At 54.7% G+C, this 27,753-nt stretch overlaps 1 protein-coding gene across 2 annotated transcripts in view; it reads right to left on the reverse strand.

Moving 5' to 3' along the window:
* CACNA1S (calcium voltage-gated channel subunit alpha1 S) overlaps positions 1-27,753 on the reverse strand; it is a 67,256-nt gene that overhangs the window by 15,274 nt on the left and 24,229 nt on the right. For both annotated transcript variants that reach the window (XM_034667007.1, XM_019794519.2), the window contains exons 8-28: positions 26,771-26,916; positions 26,278-26,359; positions 24,201-24,361; positions 20,885-21,110; positions 20,119-20,326; positions 19,051-19,171; positions 18,099-18,213; positions 16,898-16,991; positions 16,164-16,233; positions 13,778-13,910; positions 12,993-13,122; positions 11,845-11,904; positions 10,151-10,257; positions 9,556-9,643; positions 9,209-9,316; positions 6,870-6,922; positions 6,442-6,588; positions 5,769-5,970; positions 5,150-5,308; positions 3,714-3,824; positions 2,930-3,013 (exon numbers count right to left, since the gene is read on the reverse strand). In XM_034667007.1, the coding sequence (XP_034522898.1) occupies positions 2,930-3,013; positions 3,714-3,824; positions 5,150-5,308; positions 5,769-5,970; positions 6,442-6,588; positions 6,870-6,922; positions 9,209-9,316; positions 9,556-9,643; positions 10,151-10,257; positions 11,845-11,904; positions 12,993-13,122; positions 13,778-13,910; positions 16,164-16,233; positions 16,898-16,991; positions 18,099-18,213; positions 19,051-19,171; positions 20,119-20,326; positions 20,885-21,110; positions 24,201-24,361; positions 26,278-26,359; positions 26,771-26,916 (2,605 nt within the window). The remainder of the gene's footprint in view (positions 1-2,929; positions 3,014-3,713; positions 3,825-5,149; positions 5,309-5,768; positions 5,971-6,441; positions 6,589-6,869; positions 6,923-9,208; positions 9,317-9,555; positions 9,644-10,150; positions 10,258-11,844; positions 11,905-12,992; positions 13,123-13,777; positions 13,911-16,163; positions 16,234-16,897; positions 16,992-18,098; positions 18,214-19,050; positions 19,172-20,118; positions 20,327-20,884; positions 21,111-24,200; positions 24,362-26,277; positions 26,360-26,770; positions 26,917-27,753) is intronic.

Here is a 27,753-nt window from a genome sequence, read left to right on the forward strand (position 1 = left end):
CGGACACTCACATGTTGCGCAGGAGGAACGCCCTCTTCCCTCCTCCCCATGTCCCTGCTCCCTTGCACCCTTCACAATTCTTACACCCTCTGCTTACACTCTTCCTCTTCCAGTGGTCTGACTTGTGTCCTTTGCTGTCACCCCCCAGAATAATCCATTCCTCAACAGCCTCTTCTCAAGCTGTGAATCTCTCCCCTGCCCTGGCTCCGCCTGTAGTCTCCCTTTCCCTAAATGAATCAACACCAACCACTTTCTAGCAACTACCCAATGAACTCCTTGCAAAAGCTGTTTCCTGTACACATGGCCATTTGTTCTCACTCTCTGGTCACTGTTCCATCCTTATCATTGGCTTCAACCCCACAGTCTACCCTGCTCAACAGACGGCTTCCTAATGGCAAACCGAGTGGCTTTGCTGGCTTGAGCTCTGTGGGATCTCAACCCCTTCGTAGCTGGCTAGTCCCACCCGAGGCTTCGACCGTCACCTCCATGCATCAGGGGCCAGCCCAGTTCATGGAACCGCTGCTCTGCTGTTTGCAGAGTGACGTTTGGCTCCTCTCCTGCATTTCCAACAACTCTACCCATTTCCACTCGTGTACCCAGCACCCAAACCCACAGCACCAGAACAGAATCATGGTGAGTGTGTCCCCCCAAGTCTTTCTTTTTAGGGGGTGCTGAGTCACCCCAGACTCCTTCCTTCCTGTGGCCCCAGGCCACCAAATCCTGTTGCCTCAGAGCTTTTCTGTTCCTCTCCTGACATCTGAGCCCTGACTCTCATTGCTTTATGCCCATTTGCTTTGTGTCCCCTCTTGCTACTGTGGATGCTTCCTTTCTTAAATCCAGCTTCTCGCCTGGCACACTGGGTCTTAACCCCTTCCATTTATTCCTATAGTTATGTCCTCACTACCAGGTATTTCCAGAGCCTGACGACATGCTGTCATTTCTCCCATTTTCAAGGAAACCCTCCTTGGCTCCACATTCTCCCCCAGCCTCTATCCTATTTCTCTCTGTAGCAAAACACTCCAAAGGAATTGCCCCTCCTTGCATTCTATGCTCTCCCTCCCCGGTCCACTGTAACCAGGCATCCTTTCCCATAATTCCAATGAAACTGCTCCTGCCAAGGTCCCCGTTGATCTCCCCATTGCCAAACTCAAGTCGATGCTCAGATCTCACCTTCCTTGACTTTTCTGTTCTCCTTGATCTCAGGACACCACTCTTTTTTCATTTCCCTGCCTCAGTGGCCAATGCTTCCCCAGTCCGTTTGCTGGTTCCTTCTTGTCTCTCCAATCACTAAACATGGGAGCATTCCAGGGCTCAGCCTTTGGACCCTTTCTCTCTAGATACCTCGTCCCTTCTCAGCAGACGTCGACCCTTCCCCACGACTTTAAATACCATCTTCATATTTAGACACCCCCAACCTGCCCTAACCTCTGAGCTCCAGACTTCACCAATCCCAGCCTACTCGGTGTCTCCATCTGGATGCCTCATAAGCATCCTACATTACCATGTCTAAAACAGAAATCTTGGTTTCTGCCCCACGCCTGCTTTTCTAGTACTTTCCATATCTCAGTAAATGGAAGCTCAATTCCTTGGACAAAAATCCTTATAGTCTCCTTCAGTTTTTTTTTTTCTTTCTCACTCTAAATCAGGGCCATGTGCGAATTCTGTCAGCTCAACCTTCCAAACAGATCGGATGTGTCCAATTCTTGCTACGTCCACAGCTAACCCCCTAGCCTCCATCACCTCTCATTGGTAATCGCAACAGCCTCCTGACTGCCCTCCCTGGGCCAGGCCTGTGTCCCCCATGGCTTGCTCTCAACACAGCAGCCAGAAGGATCCTTTTAGAACTAAAGCGAGACCAGGTTTAAGCCCTCCGAACAGCTCTCATCTCTCTCAGAATAAAACGCGAGATTGTAACCATGGCCTTCAAGGGCCTGCGTGGTCTGGTCCCTGGCCTTCTGTATCTGACCTTCATCACCACCATCCTCCACTCCAGCCACGAGGGCCTCCTGCCATTCCTCAGACCCAGGGCTTTGCACTCACTCGCTTTTCTCCCCTACAACACTCTGTCCCCACACTTGCAAGGCTCACTCCCCTGCTTTATTCAGGTCGTCGCTCAAATAGACTGACATCAAACCTTCATTCCCTTCCCTTCTAAGCTTTTCTCCTGCTTTGTTTTACTTTGTAAAACACACCGGGCAGACCTGCCATGTTCGAGATTTGTTTTAATTGTCTGTCTGTCCCCATGCTCTTGTTCGTTGCTGATCTCCAGCATGGGTGGGAGGTATTTGACAATATTCGGTAGTAAGGAAATAAATGACCTGCTCCCTAACTGGGCGCTCTCATTTTAGTCATTCTTACCTCTTGCCCATTGCCTCCAGCTGACCTTTTTAGAAGAACACCTTTAATCCTTGTACTGCTCTGTTCAAAAACCTATGACTTCCCGTGGCCTGCGGGTAAGATTCAAGGCCTCCCCTCCAGCCGCACCTCACCCTTCCCTCCTCCGCATGTTCACGTGCTTCTGCCAAACCGGACCGCACAGTACCCTGAATCTTCTACCATTCATTTCCGACTCGGCCCTGCCTGCCCAAGCCCTGCTTGCTCTTCCCTCTGCCTCTGATCACCAGCATCCCTTCTCTCAGGACCCACTCCAGTCTGTACCACCACCGTGAAGCCTTTCCTGATCACGCCACCCAGAGAAGACCTTTCCCTTCCCCAACAGCTCTAGCCTCGGGCAGCCTGGCACATGGATTACGTCTGCCTGCAATCTGAGTTATCTGTCCGCTCTGCAGGCTCGCGGCTCCTGGCATTTCCAACTTGTAAATCCCCAGGGTGCCATGCTGCACACACAGTGGGTACCCCACCCATTTCTGTGGACCGAGCGAGTGCTTGCTCCCCACCCACGTGATGGCTCTGTTTGCCTGATACTCACGTCGATTTCACTGAGGATGACGTCGATGATACTGCCAATGACAATCAAGAAGTCAAACACGTTCCAGGGGTCTCCGAAATAGCCCTGGGAAGGACAGCGATGGGACAGTCGGGGGTGAGCTTGGGGGGGAAGAGTTTGGGTGGCCAGCGGGTGGTGGCCCCCGCTGAGGTAAAACAGAATGGCCAGGCCAGGCCGGGGTGGGGTTTGCGTGGCTCTACTCTCCACTAGGGCTCCCGCGTGTCCACACACCCCGCTACCCCCTCTCCCTTTGGCTCTGTATTTTTCTTCCTCCAGAGCATGGTGTGGTCAGAACGGAGGGAGAGAATGGTGGAGAACTCAGGATTTGGGGTCCTGGTCCAGACAGAGAACTCTTTCATCCTCCCCAGCTTGAAGCCCTGTCTGGGGCTCGATAGTGCGGACCTGCCAGGGGGTGGCCGGGATGGGCTGGACGCAGTGGGAGTGGACTGGGGAACCAAAGACACAGCAAAATACTCCCCCAGCCCTGGGCCTCTTCTTCAGAAGCTTAAGGGGAGGCAGGGAACATAAGTCAAGCTCAGAAAGGGCGCCGGGAGGAGGCAGCCAACACCTATTGTCATCACCTGCTCTGGCAGGCTGAATACCTTGTGTGCCCTCGTCTGAAGGTGGAGACGGGCCAAGGAGTGAGCAGGGTGGGAGCAGAAGTGCTGGACAAAGGGGCCTTTGGTAGAACAAGACTGGGCTGCACGAGAAGGCCCCCATCCTGCCAGGCTCCCCTGTTCATCTTGTCCTGTATCCCAGCGCTCACCCTGGCCTTGAACGCCATGAGCTTGAGGACCATCTCCAGGGTGAAGATGATGGTGAAGGCCACATTGAGGATGTCTGAGATGTGGTTCATCTCCTCGGACTGGTTGTAGTGCTGCGGAGAGGCACAGGACAGGGGGCTGCAAGAGGCCGGCTGCCCCGCCCTGCGGGCTGCGTCCCACAGCTCCATGCTCTTCCCACGCTGCCCCCGGTCCTCTTCTTCGGGCTTCCTGCCCATTTTCTTTGAAATCGCAGGACACTAGCTGCCTGCTTTAGCCACCCCTGAACCCCACCGAGTCTGATGGATCCCCCTCCCCCTCTAAGAGATGGTGAGAGGAGGACGCGAGGGACGCGCTGAGCAGGCTGGTCTGCACGTGGGCTACGAGGCTGGAGCTCACCTCCAGATCTGACCAGGAGGGGAGGGCCCCCAGCAGGGCTCTGGGGACAGGTTCCATCTAGTCATTTGAGCACAGGGCCAGGCAAGAAGACCGCTGCTTCCAGAGCTGGTGTCAGCAGTGGCTGCAGGTGTACTGGTGGGCCGCTGAGCTCACCAGGTATGGGCACACTGCCCCCCACCCCCTGCCCCATGATGGCGAGGCAGTCGAAGCCAGAACCTTAGCCCCCGGGCCCCACAACTGCGATCCTCCTTTATTGATTTCCTTGTAACATTTGCCAGGAATCTCTAACCCTTTCTGGAAAGTTGACGAAATCCCACTTTTCCCACAAAACCCTCCCAGCTCGTTCAGAAGGACCTGATGGCTGCCCCCAGCCTACCCTGTGTCTTGGCAGGACTGCCTAAGTCTGTGCCCAGTTCAGATCCGAACTCGAGCCATTGCTCACGATCTTCTGTAGGACCCGGGCCTGCTGGCTCCGTGATCCCTTTTCCATGTCCTCATCACCTGGCAATGCGGAGTCCTGCACTGGGTGCGTCTCGGGGAGCCGAGCGGCACCGTTCTATTTCTACAGGCCTGACGGGAGCTGATGCTTAATTAAGGTTTGCTAACGATGCTGCTGATTATGATACTGTCTATGAAGTATGCTCAACTCCTAAGAGACACCTGTTCTGTGACTATTAAATCCATTTTTCTTGAGACTGGAGCCAAAATTCCCACCAACCCCATCACCCGCATTTGAAAGAGCAGAGCATAAACCGAGAAGGCACTTTCTCCTTCCTAGGCTGCCTCGCGGTCTGCTTGGCCGTCTCCTGTTCACAGAACCGTGCAGCGATTTGTATGGTGAATCCCTTCTTAATAAACGGGCGGGTGCCTGGCGACAAGGCCTGGGCCCCGGGCGCTTCTCCGTCTCCCATCGCCCCTCACCGCAGTGTCCAGGACCTAGCAGGCGCCAGGGAAAGTATCTTGGGGGGCAGCTGGCGGAACCCTGCCCTAGCCACCTGCCCTGCCCGGCGCCGCCCGCCAGCCCCAGTCCCGGGGGCCTTACCTGCATGCCCAGGCAGACGGTGTTGAGCATGATGAGGGCAAACATCAGGTACTCGAAGTAGGACGAGGTGACCACATACCACACCTGGTACTGGTATGGGTTTTTGGGGATATAGCACCTCAGCGGGCGGGCCTTCAGGGCATACTGCACGCACTGGCGCTGAGACACAGCACACAGGGCGGTCAGCGCGGAGGGCCCCTGCCCCGCTCTCATACTCACTGCATGGCCTTGAGGGCACCTGCGTCCTGGTCAGCCAGCAGCAGCTGTGGCCAGGAGCTCGTGGCTGATGGGCTCTGTTTTGGGGAAGAGTCCCAGTGGGCCCATGGGCTCCCCCTGCGTTCCCCCAGCCTATTTCCAACATGGCTCTAGCCCCAGCCAGGGCCCTGAAGGGCCTCCTCTGGGCAGGGTGAGGGCTCTGGGAGCAGACTCCCACACCAACTTGTGTTGCTTCCTGTTGGGGATGGGTCGGACATGGGGGAGGGTGCGTGGAGGCTGGGTCTGGGCCAGAAATGGAAGTTCTGGAGTCATCCTTTGCCCTGGGGCTTTCGCTGGCTAAAGCCTAGGGCTCAGGTTGGCAGAAGGCCTGCTGGGCCTCCGCCTTGCCCCTCAGCCCGAGCACCTGGTTCTTGTTCAGCTCGCAGTTCTTGTACTCGGTCTCCCCCTGCTCCTGGAAGGTGACGATGACAAAGCCCACGAAGATGTTCATCATGAAGAAGGCGATGAGGATGATGTAGGTGATGAAGAAGATGGCCATCTCCACGCGGTGGTTGTAGACGGGGCCCACGTCCTCCTTGTACGAGTCGATGGCCTGGTAAAGTAGCCTGGGGATGGGCAGAGAAGAGGCTGGGCTGGACTGGGGCGATGAGGCAGAGCGTCAGGCCAGGAAGGGTGGGTTTTACCCCACAGGCCATGGGGAGCCAAGGGAGTTTTCTGCACCATCAAGTGACAGGAGGGAAGTTAGGACCATGCCAGGAAAGGCTGGAACTTGTCCTGGGAAGGGCCCGCTTTTCCATGGGATGCCCCATCTACCCTAATCGATCAGTAGGGCTCCCCAGAGAGGCCTACACGTGTTGGGGGATGAGGGACATTTTGTCAGCACCCCCAGGTCACGATGTCTTTGGAGTGGCCAGTCAACATTCTCGTCCTCCAAGCCCCGCAAGCTGGTGGGTCTGGTGAGCGCTTACCACAGGCCTGGCAGAGTGCAGCGAGGGCTGCAGAAGGGAGAGACGGCTCCCCGACACTGCCCCCCACCCCCGTGCCCATGTGGGACCCAGGCCCCAGCCCTCACTCACTGAGGCCATCCCTCAAAGGTGGAGACCGTGAAGAGTGACATCATGGCCGAGAGCACGTTGTCAAAGTGGAAATCACTGTGTATCCACTGGCGCGGACGCAGCTCCATCTGCGTGGGGTCCCCATCCTTGTACACATAGTAATAGCCCCTGAGGTGGGGAGGCTCAGTCACACCACTGTGCGTGGCCAGGCCACCTCCTCCCCACCCACATCCTCCGGGCCCTGGGCACTGAGCGTGCAGGAGAGATGAAGGCCCAGACCGGGGACCAGAGGAGACACTGCTGGGTACTCCCACAGTCACCCATGGAAAGGCACTTTAGAACATCCCTCCTGAGCCTAGGGACTCAGGTTCCCCAGGTCCCCCCCACACAAGGTCTCCCATCCAGTGGCCGTCCCACCATGTGCCCTCAGCCAGCAGCGCTCAGCCCACCTGCACTCCTTCTCTGTCATCTTGGATAAGTCATTGCAGCTGAAGAATTTCCCCTGTGTCCCAGAGAAGGAGGGAGGGAGGGAGAAACACACATTGTTACGGAAACAGCATTCAATGAGCTATGGAGGTGAATAGGGGAAGCATGTGGAAGGAGGAGCCTGTCTGTTCCTTTCAGAGAGGGCAGGGCCCGTCTTTCTTCTTTCTTTCTTCTTTCCCGTCCCCGTGGGCTCTCCTAGCAGGCCTGAGGCTGCCAAGGCTGAGAAGCCAGTTCCTTAGTAGGAGCCTTTGCTGTGAGCCCCAGGCCAGGCGTGAGGGGTAGGAGATACGAATGCAGCTTGGCCCTGCTCCTCCCGCAGGCAGCACCCAGCCCCCCACCGCTATAGGATGCCCCCTTGGGATCTCCCCATTACAGACCAAGAAGAAGGGTTGCCCCACCTCCCACCTTCCCTCGCCTGCCAGAGGGGTGGCCACAGGGCTGCCGTGGGAATGAGAGCTACAGGGATGCAGCCCAACGGGGCGTGATGGCGCAGATTGTCTCCCGGCACACCGCTGCCCGAGGGCCTGGACAGGTCCAGCACTGCGCCCCCTACACTGATTTCAGGCAGGGCAGTTTCTTTTTTTATCTGCATCACAGACTGGGCACCCACGGAAGAGTTTGAAGAAAAGGAGTTGACTACTAGGTCTTCCTGTGGCTAAATTAAGTTTGGAATCCTTGGAATCTAGTCGGGTTCCCCCAAAGGCCCCCAGAGGGAAGTGTTTCAGTCAAGGATATGGGACTCATTGAAGGCACAGGTGTCCTACCCGCTGCAGGTGCCTGCCGTTCCGGCCACATGCCCCCTGCCAGTCACCAGAGCAGAGGGGCGCCGGGGAGGCTGGTGACATTGAGGGGGAAGCAGGGAGGGCACACAGATGCCACTGGGCAGGTTTTTGGGGACTTGAATCTAGAAAGCAAACTCTTGTGTAATATGGAATGTATGCGACAAGTGTCCACGGGGTAAAACGGGAGGTAAAATGCCCCTTGTAACGGATGTCTGACCATTATCGGAATGGGTAGTCTTTCGATAAGAGACTAAAGCACAGGGTGTTTGGGGGTCACGGGGCAGCTGCTCTTGCTTGGAAGGGACACAGGAGCCAAAGGAAGGGGTTGCTTATTCATTCTTGCAAGGAGCGTGTCCTGTGGGCCAACTACACGTCAGGCCCAGGCTGGGTGCCAGAGTCAGGGATGAGTCAGACACAGACTCTGCCCTCAGGAGTACCCAGGGCCCCTGGCCTGGCAGCAGAGGGAGCAGGGGGCGAGGGAAGGGGGCAGCCCTCTCCTGGAGCTAGGAGAAGGTCCCATGCAGATCCCAGTAAGCACTGTTTTGAGGCTAAGCGATCTCAATCTCGATGCAGTTTCCTAGGTAACCCCCCACCCCTCCAGAACAGTAATCAACAGGACCCATCTCCCTTCAGGTCATCTAGGAACCCCACCCTGATTGCTCTCCCCAAAGCCTGCTCCCTGCCCACAGGGAGAGACTTGTGGGTTTTGCTTCATGATGCCTTTTCAGCCTAAGCAGAGGCCCTGGCCCGGAGCAAATGCTCCATAAATGTTGAATGAGTGAATGATTTTGAGATGATGCCTTTGTCTAAGTCTGGCTGAGGTGACTTCATCACGATTATCATGCCCCGGGGGCAGGAGCAGATTGCATGTGAGAGCAGTGTCAAAGGTGTTGGGGAGGTACTCAGATGCTAATTTCTGTGTGAAAGGCAGAGGCATCCAGAAATCAGCTGGGTGGGAGGGGACACCCTTGCAGGGCTGATTCCTAGAGAGGAACTACAGAGCCGTGTCCTCCCAGGAAGGTGAGAACAGAATGAGGCAGTTCCCAGACGAGTGTGATGGTCTGGTCCCGGTAGATATGAATGATGCCAGACATAGCAGCTGGGGACATGGGGTGCAGAAGCCTGGCTGACTGAAGAAAGTGGAGTGGACGGGGCTGGAGTGGGGAGCATGTTTAGACAGGCCTGGCAGGATGGGGGGGCAGGGGTGCTCACAGGGCCCGGCAGGTGGGGGAAGGGGCTCCATCCCCGAGGAGAAGCCATGGAGAGCCAGGAAGACAGCAGGTGCAGTGGCCATGGCAGCCGGCAGAGCCACGGGGGCCAGGGAGGGGCATCACCTGGGAAACCACATCCAGACTCCATGTGGCTTAGCCTCACACCCCCGTGCACTCAACGACAACTGTCTGCACAGTTTGGGGCTCCCTTTGCTTAGAGGCAGGGAACGGACCAGCTCTGGCCTCGGCCTGACAGCTGGCCCCAGAACTGGGGAAGGGAGGCTGGCTGCCTGGGTGGGCGGGGCTCACCTTGAAGAGCTGGACGCCGATGCAGGCGAACATGAACTGCAGGAGGGTGGTGACCAGGACGATGTTCCCGATTGTGCGGACGGCCACAAACACGCATTGCACCACGTGCTGGGGAGCGAGACCGGGTCGGCTGCCTTCCGCCCTTGCTGTCTTCTGCTGCCTCCCAGGTCGGGGGAGGCAGAAAGACATTTGGGGGGGAAACAGGGCTGCCCAGCCTCCCCCTTCCTCCCACTGTTTGGCAAAGTGGATGGAACACACGCCCTCGCAATGGCCGGGCTGAGGTTTCTAGAGTCGGGCTCTTGCAGCCCCTCCTTCCTGCTCCCGGGGTTCTGCCCACGCCCTCTCACCTTCAGCCCTTTGGCTCTGTTGATGGCCCGGAGGGGTCGGAGCACCCTCAGCACCCTCAGGATTTTCACCACGGAGATGGCGCTGGACCTGGGGGAGGGCAGTCGAGGGGTGGGGGCTGAGGGCAGCCTGCTCCGGCCTCGCCGGCCTCCTGCCGCTAGCCCTCCACATCTGCGTCTGTCCGTCCGAAAACCCTGCCATCGGTCCCCACCCTCCTGCCTGCGTGTTCCATCCCAGGGTAAGGCCACCTCCTGCTACCCGGTGGCGGGCCGTGCGGCACAGTAAGGGCTTCCCCCACCGCTGGCCACAGGCTGTTTCTCCCATCAGACTGGGGGCCACCCAACGGTAGGGGCTGTTCTCCCCGAAGCGTAGCTGGATGACTGCCTTCTCCTCTCCGCATCCCCACCTACTTTTCATGACACCGCTCTGCCCACTTAGCATTGTCCCTTCAGTCCAGTTGGTGACACCCCGGGGAACACCCCATCCACAGCCCCAAGGATCCCTCCCCTTGCAGCTTGGTGCCCAGCAACACATAGTGGGTGGGGCTCCACTCTGAGGAGGGGACCACGGCCCGGGCCGGCCCCTGCCACTGCTCACTCAAGTCCCATGGAGATAAGGGACACGGCCACCACCACCAGGTCCAGGATATTGAAGTAATTGCGGCAGAAGGAGCCCTTGTGCAGGAAGGCGCCGTAGGTCGTCATCTGCGGGGAGAGGCAGCGTCCTGGGTGGTGGAGCGCTTGGGAACAGGCCTGTCCCCACTAGAAGGGCCTCTCGAGGGAAGAGCCACCTGTCTGCTCAGAAGACACTCGCTGAGGCAGAGAGCTGCCAGAGGCTCTATCCTTCATGCCACTCCTTGCTGCGTCCCTGGTGCCTTTCCTCCCATTCTCTGCTCCCAGTTCTGGAAACAGGACTCCTCACAGGCGGCTATGCCACACTTTGCTCTCTGAGCTCATCTCGCACAGAGTGGGGAAGCCCCAGCCCTTCTCTCCCCTGGGGCCACAGAGTGGGGAAGCCCTCTTCTCCCCTGCAGAACATGATAAAAGTCCTCTTCCTCCTCCCTGGAAGGCTTCTTCAGAAGTCGCCTCCGCCCTGAAGATTGCTGAGTCGGGCTGAACAACCGTTCGAGGACAAGAAGACCTTCACCAGGCCCCTGACCCCTCCTGTCCCCATGGCCCCACCTTCTCGCTGGTCTCTCAGCTTCTTTCCTGTGCTCTGTGATAATCTCCCAGGCCCTTTGCACAAACACACTATGCCGTTGAAGTCTGATGAGCTCGAAGGGTTTCCTGGCATTCAAGGTGATTTCATCTCAACTCGCCTTCCTGGCCTCTGAAGCCAGGCCTCCCGTGTGTTCTGTGCTATGTCCCAGCCCAAAGGGACCACTTTCTCCTCTCTGAGCACGTCCCAAACACCTTCTCACAATGCATGTGCTATTGTTCTGTCCTCCTGGACTGATCCTGTTATCTCCCTAATGAAATCCTGTCCAACCTCAAGATCTAACTCTAATGCCACCACCTCCAGGGAGCCCTCTGGAACCTCAGGGAAGGTCCTCCCTCTGCTCAACATCTTTAGTAGTCAAGGGCCCTGATGTAAGGAACTGTTCTGAATTCATATTTCAGGCTGCTCTGGGCTATTCCTCCTGCAAAGCTCCCCTCTGTCCTCCTCATTTGTGAAGGTGAAGGCTGGGGCTACTGCGTCTCAGTCACAGATGGGCCGTCCCTCTGCCTCCCAGACCCTCCATGGTGATGGTGTGAACTCTGTGTGTCCGCCTGAGAATGGGAGAGCAGTGATGTGCTGTGGGTAAGGAGAGGGAGGGTCATGATAGCACAGAGCGTCCAGAAACCCACCCAGGGCAAAGGTTACTTCTCGGGGACTCTTAGAGAGAGCCCTCTCCCTCATATGGCACAAAGGTCTAGGAACAAATCACAGCTCCCTGGGTCCATTCTTAGGCTAACTGTGCCTCCCTCAGGAGGGAATGCCCAAGGCTGCATAGAGAAGGATGTGCTCACTGAGAGGTGCTGAGAGGTGCACAGGCGGCCGGTTGGCTGTACTTCATGTCCCCACCTGGCCACCTGCTCACCTGCTTGCCAAGCTTACGAGCAGCAACCCCACCTGCTCTCCTGGGTGTGGTGAGTCCTTCCCTGATGTTCTCTGCTTTCCTCTGGCTTTTCCCTCATCCCCGCAACCCAGCCTCTGAGTGAGTGCAGCGTGTGTAAGCTGGGGCCGCGTCAGGTCTGGTTTCCTAGCCTGTAGACGCTGCTTATTCAGGCTGTCCTGCAGCCTTCACTCACCTTGAGGACGATCTCCACGGTGAAGACAGAGGTGAACGCGATGTCAAAATACCCAAGGATCTGGTGACAGGGTAGCAGGACAGAAGTCAGTGAGAGGAAGGGCTGAACAATGATATCATTATTATCTTCAACACCATCACCACCACCACCGCCATCATCACTATCACCAACATCACCATCATCATCACCATCACCGTCACCACCACAACTGCTATCCTTGCCATTACCATCACCACCATCACCACCACCACCATCATCACCACCACCACCACCATCATCACTATCACTATCATTACCATCATCATAACCATCACCGTCACCACCACAACTGCTATCCTTGCCATTACCATCACCACCATCACCACCACCACCACCACCATCGCCACCACTACCATCATTGCCATTACTATCACCACCATTACCACCATCATCATCACTATCACCATCACCACCACCATCATCATTATCACCATCATCATCACCACTGCCTTCACCACCATCACCACCACCACCATCATCATCACTATCACCATCACCACCACCATCATCACCACCACTACCATCATTGCCATTACCATCACTGCCATTACCACCATCATCATCACCATTATCATCACCACCACCATCACCATTGCCAGCACTACCATCATTGCCATTACCATCACCACCATCACCACCACATCATCACTATCACCATCATCATCACCACCATCATCACCACAACCACCATCATCATCACCACCATCATCACCACCACTACCATCATTGCCATCACCATCACCACCACCATCATCAATTATCACCATCAACATTACCACCACCACCACCATCACCACCACCACCACCATCATTACCATCATCATCACTATCACCACTACCACCACAACGACCACCATTACCACCATCACCGTCATCATTACAACTAGGCAACCAGAACCTGGCTGTGCTGCGGTCTGGGACAACACTGTTCAGAAGGAGTGGCTTGGGCAGTCTTGGCCCTCCAGGGACTTAACCTCTAAACGACTCTGATGAGTATGGCCACAGAGAGCATACATCGAACTCTGAGCACCAGAGTGAGGCGTGCAGGTGGCTGAGGCCTGGGGTGGGGAGGGGTGCTGTGCTGGCAGAGAGCAGGGACCTGCCATCACCTGGTTCCTCACAGACTCGGCCCGGATGGGGTCCTCAGCAGCCAGCGCGGCGCTGCTGAGCAGAATGAAGAGCAGGATGAAGTTGGTGAACCAGGTGGCGTTGACAATGCGATGACACAGGACACGGATCCTGTGGGGCAACGGCGAAGGGGCAGGAGAGCTGTGAGCTCTCGGGCACCCGGGCCTCTCCAGCCTCTGTCTGGCAGAAAGACCCTGGAACCCTCCCTCCTGGATCAGCAGAGGAGGAGAGCCTGCATGTGAACGGTCCTCTGGCTGGATGTGCGGGGCCCTGCCCCTCATTCTGTTCCTGCAGCCGTCATCCCCTCTCCCAGCCAAACCGCTCCCAACACCCGCCCCCATCCTCCTCCACCACCCTGTGGTTTCCAGCCTAACGAACAGGGCAGGATGATCTCCATCCATGACGCAGATGAAACTCCATGAGGACTAGAGTCTGTGTATATTTGCAAGGTGTGAAACTGCGAAGCCAGTAAGAACTGCACCTTCACCTGGTTCTCATCCCCTTGTCCTGGCTCAATTTGCCCTCAGAAAGGAACGAAAATATACAAACCCTCATAGATTTAAGTAAGCTGAGGTTTGAGGCACTACTTCTCCCAAAGATACTCGCGTTTTAAACAGGGTGCAAGATCTTAAGTTAAGGGAGTCAGTTTCTCGCGGTGTAATTGTAGGCCCAGACAATCAGGAGAAGGGGGTCTTTTTAGAGCAGAAAACAGCCCTTTTCAAGAACCCCACCAATCACTCTGCACAGCAGCCAAAGGGCCACCCACTTGTTGGTGGGGCTGAAGATGAAGAAGGAGCTGGCTTCTGGAATGGGTACTGCCTTCTCTTTCAGTTGCAGCTCGGCCAGGGGGCGTGGCCGGGGGCTCACGGGGATCTCAGGCTCATCTTCTTCATCATCGCCTGGGGGGAGGGGAGAGAGAGAAATGGGGGGGGCATCTTTACATGCTTTACTGCTCCCCAGGCTTCTGTGCTCTGAATGCAACCACGAATCCCCGGCAGCCAGCAGGTGAAGGTGGTAGCCGGCCAATGCGGGACACGAGGATGCCAGCAGAGTCCTGCCCGGCATCTCCCTCTCCCCTCCGGGAGTACGTTTTGAAATGTCGGGGAAAACTGTCAGTCTCAGAACCCTCCAGAAGTGGGGCCAGGAGCAAAGTCAAGGAGCGTTGCCGCTTCATCTTCTGTCTCAGGGCTGGACTCACACCATCTCGGTTGCTGGCAGCTGGGAAGTAGAGGGGGGCCCCTGACTCGGATGAGACCTGAGCTGTGGTCCAGGCTCTGCCCCTAACTTGCTGTGCCGAGGAGGCAAGTTGCTGTCCTTCCTGGGCTTCAGCTTCTCGATTTGTGAAATTGACTAGGGGCAGGAGGCTTGTTGAAATAAACAGACTCTGAGTGCCTCTCCTGGGCTAGGATTCTAAAAATAATCGTTTCAGAGAGGAAATGCCAGCATGAAAAAAAATCAATATTCCTTGAGCTTCAGCCAGTCTCCAGTACTGAGGCAGATACCAGGGTGGGAGGGGTAGAGGAGGAAGAGATGGACCCTCTAGGTTCATTGGCTGGGTCTCATGGCCTCATGAGAGGGCTGACTACCTGAGCTCCTCAGCTGGGGCAAGCAGGGAGGCAAGGATCCAGTGATCCGATTAGACAGCACTGTCAAAAGTCGGGGTGCCCCTCATTGTGCAGGTCTTGCCCAGTCTCCTGTTGCCCTCACCCCATAGCCACCGCATCCCTACCCCTACTGGCCGTTTGGCAGAGCCCTTTGAGAAAGCCCGGAAAGAGCCACTGGATTCTGCTCTCTCCACTCGATTCTGCTCTCTGCACAGGCTTCAGCTTCACCCCCTTTCACCTTCCTCACAGTAAGTGTCCTAATGTGACACTTCCCATCTTTCCCTGGCTGTCAAGGACCCCGAAACACATCTTATGCTTAATGGAAGAGACTGTTAATTCTTAGAGTTAGTATATTTCCTTGTCTATGCCCATTTTGTTAATTTCATTGTATATATCTTTTGTTCTAAGCCATTCCAAATTGTCTTTGGAAAGAAGCAGGATAAACATATTCAACCTCCTTGGTAAAAGCTCTCTTCCAACTGCCCACCCCACATCCCCTCTACCCTCCCCCCTTCTTTCCAACCCTTTTCCCTTTTCTTAACCTCCAATTTCCTGGGTCAGCCACCTTCCCTGGCACACCAGCCATGCTCATCTGCTAGGTCACGGTCATTAGATGAAACAGCTTGAGATGAATTATTTTAAAACCTAAATATTCATTTCTGGCAGACATTTGAAGAAATGTTATTAGTCCTGTCTCTATCGGCTCCATGCTCCCCACACACCACTTTGCAAAGTCCTTTCACGTGTTCATTCATTCTACTTACTGAGTGCTTTCGCTGTGCCATTTGGAGCACAAAACGTCCCCCTGGAGCTGAAGAGTCACTGGGGCAAACAGATGCTAATCAGTCGATTCCACAAATAGCCGTGAAATTGCACCAGTGACCTGGTGCTCCGAGGACCCATGAGTAAGCTGAGAGCTCTGGGGCTCCAGGCCTCTTCCAGGAGGCTCTCTCACATGAACCAGCCTGGTTCTGCTCTTCCCAAGGTGTTCTCTCCTTGGCACAAATGAATGGCTATCTGTGGCAGCCACCGGTTATTTGCATTTGCGAGATGTTTATAGTTTCTCTGTGGCTGTGTATTACCCTCTCGCACACCCTACCCTTGTCTCCTTCATTTCGATTTTCCCACAGTGCAAATCAAGGTTCTATTTATCCCTGTGTCAGTCCAGCCCCCAGCCCTGCTGGACACTGGATGGTGAGTAACCTGTCCATCTCCTACACCACACAGACAGACACGTCCTAGTCTGTGGTCTACTCTGCGTGGCCAGAATGGAAAACTTGGAAATGGGGTCCTCAGCGCTGAAGAACGTAATGGGCATTCAATAAATACTAGCTGAATTAAATGAAAATAGAAAATGTGGGTTTTTCTTTCATGCATATTGTAGGGAGAGGCAGGCTGGCAGATGGCTTATATCTGTAACTAGGTCAGAAGGGAGGTCTCTGTGTCATGATCCCATCATGAAAGGGTCCAGGTAGGGGACATGCAAGAGATTGTCCCTGGGGAGAAATCAACCCCAGCATACACCCCCGACAGTCCCAGGACCCTCACCTGGGAAGTCAGCCGAGGGGTAGGGGTCCTTTACTTCATTGACATTAGATTCAAATTCATCGATTTTCAGCTGTAGGAAGGAATACAATGAAGATAATGAAAGCAAAAGCTGCAGTTTCCGCTTACGGAACACTTCCGGGAGGGTTAGTGCGGGTGTTAGCTCAATCCGCCCTAGCCCTACAGCCCGGGGACAGGTAATATCAGGATCGTTCCCGTTTTACAAATGAGAAGCCAGGCCCAGAAAGGTCAGACGAGTTGCCAAGACCTCAGCCTGTCTGAGCCTGGGCATGGCGCCCCTGGCTTGGTTCTCTGGGGCCCAGCTCCCCAACCCTTTGACCTCTGCTTCCTCAGCTTCCAGAAGGGTTGAGCAGAGCCAGGCTGGAATAAGCAGGAAGTGGTGGGAATCCAGTCTGGGCCTCGCAATGGAACAGGGGGTGTCAAGGGGGCAGGAGACACTTTGACAGGGGTGGGAAGCTGGGGCTCTGAGAAAGTCTGGCTCCCAGACTGGGGCATCTGAGCCTCTCAGTGCCAAGGATTCCTTGTGGGAGAGTAGCCTTTGACTTTCTCCTCAGTAGAGTAGAGACAGAGGCCCTCACCTGGCTGATAACCAGGCAGATAGCCCTTCTCCACCTCCCTACCCACCCACCAGCACCCTAAGGCATGGGGGTGACCCAGAGGACTTGCAGAGTCCCTCCCCATCCTGCCTCTGAAAATGCCCCACTTGACATGCTCACCTTGGCGGTGGTAGGGATGCCCTCACCCTTGGGTTTCTGTTCCAGCTTCTTGGCTATCACTGACTTCTCCTCCTCTGACTTGTCTGGGAGACCCCTGAGTTAAAAAACCATGGAAGCCCACAGTGGAAGCCCAGCTAGAAAGTTCTCAGGGATCTGCTTAGTTTGATGGCATCCTCAGAGGGATGTCAGCACACCAAGGGCTCTGGGGTGGGGGGAGCTATGAGGAGCATGGAGCAGTGAAGGCTGCCAAAAGGGAAGGGCTATAGGCCCGGGCAAGTCCCTTCTCTGTGACGAGGGGGCATGATGCCCAGCTTGGGCCCGTGGCTAAATATGGCTCACTGGTCAACCACACTCAGTGTTCATTGATGTGTACACGGGTGGAAAGTGGCTTTGCACCTGGTTCATAAAGGATTCACAGTGTGGGAACATGGTTTGGTCTAAGCTGGGGCTCAACTCTTTGGAGGTATCTGGATTTCATTGTTGGTCTTTCTCTCTTTCTCGTCCCATCCTGCCTCTACCAGGAATGGGCATACCATTCCTGCAGTCGTGGGCTTTGGAGGAAGCAGGCCTTTGTCTACAGCCACTCAGGATGGTTCTCCAGCCAGGAGCCTCTGGCGCCACCCGGGAGCTTGTTAGAAATGCAGAACACCAGCCCCACCCCAGACTTCCAGAATCAGAGTCAGTATTTTAACAAGATCCCAGGTGGTTCATTTGCAGTTAGAATTTGAGAAACACTGTCTGGAAGACCAGTCCTGCTGCTGCTTCCAGAGGAGGGTCTCAGGCTACGGAAAGTTACACGACACACTCAAGGCAGAGAGGACTGTTACAGACGTGAGAAGCCAACCACCACTTCACACATGGCATGCCCAAGGCTCCGCAGAGGGAAATGACTCCCTTCGAGAAGCACAGTGACTCAGTGGCAGGACTGGTTGAATTCCTAGAATCGCCACCAGGGTCCCCTGGTGCAACCTGCTTGGCTCTGCCATCGTATTTCCAGAGGCCACCTCCAATTCTGCGTCCAGGGACACCTCACAGGCTGTCAGCCCTCCCTAGACAGGCTGGTTCCAGAAGCTTGCCCACTGGGGCAGGTGTCACTGTGGCCCAGCCCCTGCTCATCAGGCTCCAAGGAGCCACCTGCCCAGAGCTGGGAGGCCACCGCCAAGCACGCCACGTCCCTCCCTGCTGGGGATGCAGCACTCACTTGGACATCTTCCTGCGCTTCTTCTCCTCCGCCTTGGCCTTCTGGGCAGAGGTCAGGCTCTCTGCTTCGGCCAGGTTGTCCACGGCGATGGCCAGGAAGACGTTGAGCAGGATATCTGAGGGCATCCAGCTAAGGAGGCTTGGGTTGCGGATGAAAGGGAACTCTCTGGGGCTGGAGTCCCACCCTGCCCATGGGCTGGCAGGACTTAACCCCACTCCCTTGGTGGGCTTGTCAGAGAGCCTCTTGCCAGAATTACTGCATGGGATGGCATGGGCCTGAGGACACGGACGAGCCTGGTTGCACAGGGGTGCCCATGATGGGCTTTGAGCACACCCCCATTTCCCATCCAGGACTGATCCCGGCTCCCTCCCAGCGCTGTGTGGGGAGCCGGTGAGGCAGTCAGTGAGAGTCATGCTCGGCACACATGAGCTCAAGGAAAACCGGTTCCCTCCCCATCCGCTGTACTCATAATACCAAATTCCATGTGCAGACATCAATACCTCCGGGGAACTACTGGCTCTTTCTGCCCCATCCACCCCACCCTCCCATCTGCTTGTCTCATTCTCGCTCTGCCTCCTTCCTTGTTCCTCCTTACCTGCCTCCCAAACCTTTGGACCAGGCCATCCACCATCCTCATGGCTCCACAGCCAAACCTTGTCCTTCCTCCTGCCTGGTCCAGGCTCACCAGCCTCTCTGGGATGAAATCCTCCCACCTATGACCAGTCACCTCGGTGGTCCTTGAGCTTTCCCGGTGCAAGGAATTATCCTACAGTTTCACCTGCATTTGCTATCTGCTCTGTCCTAGCCCCCCGCCTTGCACCGGGAGTCTGGGGGCTTCCCTCCGGCCAGAGGGCTGGCTGCCTGGTATGTGGGTGCCCTTGACCCCCCATTTTCAGACCCTCTCCTGCCCCCTCCCTCAGCTCTTTTCTGTACCCTCCTCCCGAAGGGATACAGTTGCCACAGACGAAAAGGATGATGAAATAAACACACACGAGCACCCCGGGGTAGGACGGTCCACCGTAGGCCATGATCCCGTTGTACATCATGGAGTTCCAGTCTTCCCCCGTCAGGACCTAGGGGGACAGGGAGCACCGTGGGGAGGGGGCGCAGAGGGACTCGAGAGTCTTCTGTTGGGAGTGCATGGCCCAAAAGTCCCCTAGACCTTTCCTCTCTTCATCCACGGCCAGGAAGAAAGGTCCCTGCGCTCTTCCTGGAACCTCTTCCTTTCAGGAGGTTCAGAAATCTTATTGTTGCATCTCCAGGGCCAAGAAGTTTGACTGTGGGGTCACCACTTCCCTGTGCTCTGTTCCTAACGCCCAGGCTTAGCTGTACGGCACCCGCCCAGGCCTCCTGGCGGCCCAGCCTTCGGAACTAGTGTGAAATGTCAAGTGCCTTGTCAGACATGATGCCCGACCAGTCATGGGGTGACTGGAAGAGACGGTGAAGTCATCTGTAAGAGCAACTGATGGCCACACACTGCCCTTCTCACTAGTACCAACAAGGTGATGTTCCTCGTGACTGCCGGCTTCAACACAGAGAAGCTTCTCCAGAAGGTCCACGGCTCTGAAGGCCTCAGGTAAGTCACAGTCATGCTCCTTTGGAAGGCTTCTAGTGAACATTGGCTGAGCCGTGGCTTCACAGTGAGAAATGGTTGGCATTTCTCTGGGGCTCTTCAGTCTTGTTGGGGGAGAGCTCACTGACTCTGTGCTCAGAGACATGAGCAGTGCATGGGAGAGAAAGCAGGCCCCTGGACTCCATTCATTCAGTATCAGTGACCCTGCTATGGGCCAGCGTTCTGCTAGTACCAGGGACACAGACAAACAGGGCACATTGGGCACAGCTCCTGGCCTCCGGAGGGTGGGGGAGACAAATGGCAACTGTTACAATGGACAGAAGCACAGGGGAAGAGGGGGGCCCGGAGAGGGACCTCGAACTCAAGCCAGCAGATCAGAGAAGGCTTCCTGGAGGAGGGGATCTTGAAGGACAAGTAGTGGGATTCAGCCCCTACAGCACCGCTTACCTGGAAGACGCTGATGAGGGCCTGCGGGAAGGTGTCGAAGTTGCTGCGTCGCACCTCCGTGTCCTCGAAGTCGTACCTGCCCCCGAAGAGCTGCATGCCCAGCAGGGCGGAGATGAGGAGAAGGAGGGAGAGCAGCAGCAGCAGGGAGGCGATAGAGCGGATGGAGTTGAGCAGGGACGCCACCAGGTTGCTCAGAGACGTCCAATGCCTGAGGGCAGAGGGTCACAGGTGGAGAGGAGCAGGGCCCCCGCCGGCGCCCCTCCACGGAGTCCCTGGGGTCCGGCCGGGCTTGGGCAAAGGCTCAGGCCTGAAGGACGCAGAGGGAGAAGGAGCGGCCTCCAGGCGGGGGGGCCCCCAGACTGATGCTGCCCGCCCACTCTTTCTGTCGGTCCAAGCCCTTCTCGTGTTTTATCATTTCCTATTCCTTAGTACGACTGCCGGTTAACTTCCGGTCACGCCACCAGACTGTAGACCCCTCTCATCTTCTTCTCCTGCCACCCTCTCCCATGCTGTTTTTGCCCTCTTTCCTCCCTCCTCTCCATGCCCCCCTGCATCCCTGCCCTGCCACGAAAGGGTAACAGGTAACGGGGTGGAATAAAGGAATGAGGTCAAAAGGAGAAAGTCATTTTTTTTCAAGGAGGGAGGGAAGTCCTGGGCAAGGGGCTGCAGGTGAACTCGCCCAGACCCCAGACCACGGGAAAGAGCCCTTGCGCACCAGACCAGACACGCTGTCCGCTTGTTCAGCCACACCCGGCCGGCCGCTCACCTGGTGATCTTGAAGAGCCTAAGTAGGCGGATGCAGCGCAGCACGGAGATGCCCAGCGGGCTCATGGCGCCTGACTCCACGAGCACGAGCTCCAGCACGCCGCTGCACACCACGAAGCAGTCGAATCGGTTGAAGACGGACATGAAGTACTGGCGCAGCCCCAGCCCGTACATCTTCATCAGCATCTCGACGGCGAAGAGCGCCAGCAGCACCCGGTTGGCCACGTCTGCGGGTGGGCGGCCCCGCCTCAGCACCACGCTCGCTCTCTCTCTCTCTCTCTCACTTTCTCGCTCTCTCCCAGCCCTGCCTCCAGGCCCCTGCCTTGGCCAAGCCCTCCGCCCCCAACACCCTCGCTGTGTTTCCAGAACCTCACCCCTTTCCACTCTCAGAATCCGCACAACCTGGCCAACGTCTGCCGTCGAGGGAACACTGATGTGAATTTCTCAAAGGCTAAACCGTACCATGTGTAACACAAGAGTTTAATTCCTTTTAGTTTCACTTAAGTTAATTAAACGCTGCCCCACTCTCATTACCGTACACGTCCTTCTCTCCTGTTGGAGGAGGGGGCCCTCCACCTATCAAAGCCAACCTGTCCACCGATGCTTTGCCTCCCCCGCCCCGACCCCCACCTCACGGAATCCACTGTCAATGATCCCTTTCCTTTCCTGTGTTTAACTGCTCCTTTCAACTGGATTCTCCCATCACCATTTTTAAATGCCCAAGTCTCTCGAATTTTCCCCGTAGCTGCTGCCCCAGCTCTCTCCTCCCTATCAGAGCCAAACTTCCCAGAGACTCATCTGCTTGGATCCCTTCACCTCTTCCCACCCTGCCCTGCCCCATTGGCTCTCTAACTCATACCTGACTGGGTCCACCCCATCACCCCACCAACAAACTCTCTCAGGGTCACCAATGACTTCCAGGTCACTGAATCCAATGAGCATTTTAACCCTCTTTTTCCCTGAACTCCCAGGAGCACTGGACACTATAGACCAGGCTTGCTTTTTCCAATAGTCCCTTTTCTTACCTTCTGTGACCCCATATCCTTCTGGATTTCCTCTACTTCTCCTGCTTTTCCCCAGCTTCCTTTGCAGCTGCAGTTTGACCTAACCATCGGACGCTGACCTTGAGCTGTGCCTTTGCATACAGTAGCCTCCGGTGACCTGGGGATGTCTTCTAAGACTATAGCCTCAATGGCCATCCCTGCCAGTGACTCCCAGATCTCAGTTGTTCAACACAGACCTCCCCACTGAGTTCCAGACCTGTTCTTCCATCTGCCTCCTTGACATTTAGATTGGGATATCTCAAAGCTACCTCAAGTTCAATGCCCAAGACTAAGTGGGTGAGTACTGCCCATCCTCTCCCACCCCCAAATATACCCAGGCACTGACTGCCTTCCCCATCTCAGAAAGTGGCACTACCATCCATTTATCTGCATAGCCTAGGAACCTCAAATCTCTGACTCCTTTTGGTGGGCAACATTCATGTCTTATCCACATTCGGGCATTGACGCTGCATTGGCAATGCTTGGCACAGGCAAGGGGCTCTCAAGAAGATTGGGGCAATGAATGCACGCACGTACCCACTCTGTTGCATTTTTCCTCTTTCCCATAGAAAAAGGCAGCCTTCTTTTCTAGTTATATTCCTTCCTTTATCTTTGTCATCATTTATACGTAGTGTCTTTTGGACTGTTCTACTGTCCCAAGCTCCTGGGGTTGCTAACTCCTGTTGCTTGTGCTTGAGAACTCTTCCCCAGGGTGGCCCTCTTCCTTACTGGGTGTGCGATTGTTTTGTTGTGAGCTCTTCTTTGGGAAACACTTTTCCCTGCAGGAATTCTGCATGCCTTGGGTTGAGAAGTATCCCTAAAGGGTGGCTTATGTTTGCTTCTGCTGGGCCCTACAGGGGTTTCACTTGCCTGTGACTAGTTTTTTATGTTACTGTGCGAGCTTAGGATCCCCACACCATGTGGAACAGAGCTAATTGGACCCCATACTTACATAGGGCACAGATTGGATTTCAATTTTTCACCTGAGACGTTTTTCCTTATTCCTAGAGCCTCCAGCAGGGATAAACTTCCACCTTCTTTCCCTGACCCAATGCAGTGAGATTTTTGCTTCCCTCACATAGGGGTAGCCCTAGGCTCTGGCTCTATGCAGGGGGTCACCCAGGCTGTGGGCCCTGTCTTCTGTCCCTGCATGGGTATTAAGAACCCAACTGCCACCCTTTAGGGTTTAGCTCTAGGTCTAGAATGTTCCTGGAAATCAATTCATGAGCTCACTGCTCTGGCTTTCAGTGGTTTCTTCATTTCTGCCATCTAGAGACTTCTTTGCCTTTCTTTGGAATATTGTTATTATGACTTAGGCAGCATGGCAATGTGTCTGTCATGGGGAGGGCACGTAGTTTGGTCCACCGCGTTGGGACTGGACTCCCTGTTCTCTTAGCCTCTGCCTTTTTGCAGCTCAGAGCTCCACACGCAGAGGAACATCTATCGCGGGGATGAGGCTGACTTGACTTCCACCAAAGCGAATCTTCCAGAAACTCGGGTCTGATCCTGTTATATGCCTGCTGACAACTTTTCATTAGCTTCCTGTCACCTGAAGTTTAAAGTCCCCACATTTTACTCAGGAGTTTAAGGGCCTCTATGCGTGAACACCCCTCCTGCTGCTCTCAGCCACATAGGAAGTTCTTCCAGCTCCCTGAATTCACCATACTGTTCTCTATCTTCACGTCTTTGCACATGCTCTTCCTTCCGTGGGAATCCTCCCCCCCTTGAGTGCTGGGGGGCTCATCTACTTATTCTTTAAGATCTGCGGAGCTCAGCAGTCCTTCCCTGTAGTCCTTCTCTTGCTCGCTCATGTTTGCCTCTATTCTGCCCTCCCTAAATGGACTCGACATTATTCATGAGTATGTACCCTACCCTCTGGCTAAGCACGCTCCTGGAAGGCAAGAGCAGCACATTAATTCTCTCTGCATCTGAGTTCTTTTCCTATGCCTTACATACATTATGCATGCAATAACCAGTTGGTGAAAGCTGTTTTGGGAGAATTTAAACTTGGATGCTTGGAGTTCTAGATTGCTGGTAATCCTTATGTTCGGTATCCGAAATGTAATCATTTACCCAGACACCGGGGCTTCCCCATGAGTTGCTGTTATTGCCTCTGGTGATGCCATGAGGCAAAAAAGTACTACCAGCCTACAATTTCTAGAAAACAATGTCAATATCCACCTGACGTCTTCTGCCAAACCCGAGGAGCTACTGGTTGGCTTTGGCCATTGGCCGCATCGGTCCTCCTCCCGGCTTTACTCTGTTGTGTCTCACCTTGCAAGTGGGTCAGCCACAGAGGCTGGTTGTGGTGCTCTGAGGCGATAGACAGGGTGTTGAGGGCCACGACCAGGATCACCAGCCAATAGAAAACTTTGGACTTGATCACATCATGGCACTTCCAGCGAAAGATGCGGTTCCACTGCCTCCAGTGGCGGCTGGGAGAGGAGACACGGGAGGATGGAGGCAAAGAGCTGCTTTCCTCTGAGCTCCCACCTTTCTGGGATTGCTTTCAGACAGACTCCAGCCACACTTCTTCTGATTGCCCACTCTCTCCTTCGGCCACACAGGAGACGCTTAGGGCATCAGCTGCGGGGCCAGACTGATTTAAAATCTTGCCTCTTACTAAGCGAAGTTCTTCCTCTTTCAAAGGAGAATAATAACAATGCCAGCCTCAGAGGGAATTAGAGATAATGCTAACACAATGTTTAGCACAGTGCCCGCCATACGACAGGGGATCCCCACACTGTAATTTTAATTAAAGCACACTGGGAGGCCCCATTTCACTCATTATAAAAGCCATTCTGTAATGGATTAATCGTATCTGGTGTTGGTGAGGGTGTGTGGAAAGGGCACTGTCACAGTCACGGCAGTCTTTTTGGAGAACCATTGGGCAGCATTGACCACGGTTTAAATTATATTCGCTTTGACCCAGCAATTCCATTTCTAGGAATCTGCCTGGTGGAAATGTTCCTATTTATCCACAACGGTTTCTACAGCCCTGTTTGTGTTGCCAAAACCTGCAACGATTAATATTTTATGGCATATTCAGACTGTGGAATACTTCACACCCAAAGATATACCAAAAAAGGTGTGTGAGCCATCCAGCCATGGAAAAGGCATGGAGGAAACTTAAAGGTCTATCAGTAAGTGAAAGAAGCCAGTCTGAAAAGGCCATATACTATATGATTCTAAATATACGACGTTCTGGAAAAGGCAAAACTATGGAAACGATAACAAGATCCGTCGTTAGTTGCTGGGTCGGGGGAGGAGGGAAGAGTAGGCGGAGCACAGAGGATATTTAGGGCAGTGAAAATACTCTGAATGATGTTAAAATGATGAATCCATGTCATTGTACATTTGCCCAAACCCACAGAGTGGGTGGCACCAAAAGTGAGCCCCAACGTAAACCACAGCTCTCTGGTGGGAGACGTTGGTTAATGGGTTGTGCATGTGTGGTGGCCGGAGGATATGAGAAATCTCTGTACCTTCTGTTCAATTTTGCCATGAACTTAAAACTGTTCTAAAAAAAATTAAAGTCTTAAAAAAAAGATATGTGTGTATGTATAAAATTGCCCTAAATAGATCATTTTAAGTTGAAAATAAGTTACTAGATATTATGTATATTATATTCATTTATTCATCCAATATTTGGCAATACCTCCTATAGGCTGGGTACTGTTCTAGGCTCTGTAGTGACAGCAGTTAACATAAAGAACCCTATCATGTAAAAAGCCAAACAAAACAAAAAACCTGGTGTGTGTGTGTGTGTGTGTGTGTGTGTGTAAGAGAGATAAAAGCATAGCAAAGGTCTTGGAGGGATACACATCTGTTACCATGGCTACCTCTTTGAAGGGTAGTGGGGACCTTCATCTTTTCTTTGATGTATTTCTCTACTGTTTGATCTTTCAAAATCACAAGGATGTATGAACTTGTAAGAGGAAGCAGCCAACCAAACACACACATCTTCCTCCTGAGACAAAGGCACTCGAGCCTGGAGCGTCCCCTTGTCTGCAGACTCCTGGGGCGGCCAGCCTCCTTCCTGCAAAGCTCTCGGTGCTACCTCTTTGCAAGTCACACCGTCCCTTTTCCCAAGCAGAGCTTTCCAGGACTAATTACCCCACTCTGATCAGACGGTAGCGGCCAAATTCTCTCCTTGCCTCCTGGCAGGCTCCCACTTTCTTCCCGACCGAGGTATATCTAATTAGGTCATCTGCCGAGTGCCCTGTGGTTGCACTAAGGGACGGGAACATGACTCTAAAGCCCAGTAAATGGGGAGCAGTAAATGGGTTCTAACTCCATATCTCTGGGAGTTCTGATGCTAGGAAGACTGAGGAGAAGGGGGGATACTCACACGAACTGGATGATTTTGTTCAGGCCCTCGATTTCATACAGGCTCTCTGTGTCGGAGCCTCCTTCATCCAAAGACAGCTTCCCTGGGAACAGGAGAGAAAGAGTGGACCAGTCTTTCCGGGCCCCTCTGGGCTGGACACACCTAGGCTGAGCACATCTGGGGAAGCGGCCATTGACTGGAGACACCTGTGGCATCTAGGCGGGCCTGGGTGCCTGTGCGCTCCCGGCCCAAGAAAGAGCCCACACCTGCGGGGGGGTGGTTATGGACCGGCGGCATGGACTTCGCACTCTGGGAAGCGCCCCGGGCACACCTGGGACAAGTCGCTCACCCTCTAAGGGCCTGAGTTTTCTTACCTGCAAGATGGCAACGTTATACCTGCTCTGGGGGCCTCCCAGGCAGCAGGTTACCTGACGCAGTGCTCCCAACGGAGGCTGACCGCGAGGGGCAGCTCAGGGGTGGGGAGGGCCTGCCGACCATGCCTTTGGGCCCGAACCTTCTCTCAAGTCCTCAACGTCCATGACCTCGCCCTGCGTGATCCAGCTCATGTAGCCTCGGAGGTCCTCCTCCAGCTGCTGCTTCTCCCGGAGCTTCTGGAAGGTTCCCCTGGACTTGGCCTTCTCCCGCTCCTTAGTGAATTCGCTGCCGTGGAACAGGGGAGACGGGGGAGGGAGGAGAAAAAAGAACGGGTGTGGGGGAGGACTGCGCTTCCCCAGGACAGAGAGAGCACATTCTGTCGCGGGGTCCGTCCCTGCCTTCTGGGCCAGGTGCCCTTCCAGGTGACGGAGGGGCAGCTCCTCTCACACCCCTTCGCCGTCCCCACCATGTGGCCTGCCTTTCTCATGGCTCTCTGCTCCTCCCATCTGATATTTCATCCTACCTCGTCTTGGGGTTACCTTGGTTATTAGGGGTTAACAACGTGACAGCCTATTGCCCTCACAGAATCAGCCACAGATCCTCAGAGTTTCCACGTTGCCCTGACCTTGCAGCTACCTGAGAAATGTAGCTGTGCTTACAGACCTAAGGCCTGGAGGGGATTCTCCTGAGGCTAGAAGAAACCAGGTGGCAGCACAGGAAGGAAGGGACCTGAGGGCCAGCGAGGGGTCTTCAGACCAGCAGAGGCAGCCCTCGGCCACTCAGCAGGGTGAAGGAGGGGAGCACAGTCATGGGCTTGTGACATGAGCGCCTCAGCTCTCAGTACTGGCTCCTGGGGTGGGGGGCAGGGCCCCTGTAGCTTTTCGTGCTATGGATCCTTGCATAGTCCCATGAAACCTACGGGTCCCTCCTCAGAATCATGTCGTAAAATACACAAAATAAGACCATCTCATCACAAAGGAATCGATTATATTAAAATACAGTTACTGAAATATAAAGAAATTGTGATAAAATACCACGTATGTTTTTAACTCATTAACTAGCAAGGTCTAGTTGCCGACCTAACAACTATTATAGTTTCAAAGTAGTCATGAATGTAGGCAC

The sequence above is a fragment of the Ailuropoda melanoleuca genome, chromosome 8, assembly GCF_002007445.2.
Source record: "Ailuropoda melanoleuca isolate Jingjing chromosome 8, ASM200744v2, whole genome shotgun sequence".
Lineage (NCBI taxonomy): Eukaryota > Metazoa > Chordata > Mammalia > Carnivora > Ursidae > Ailuropoda > Ailuropoda melanoleuca.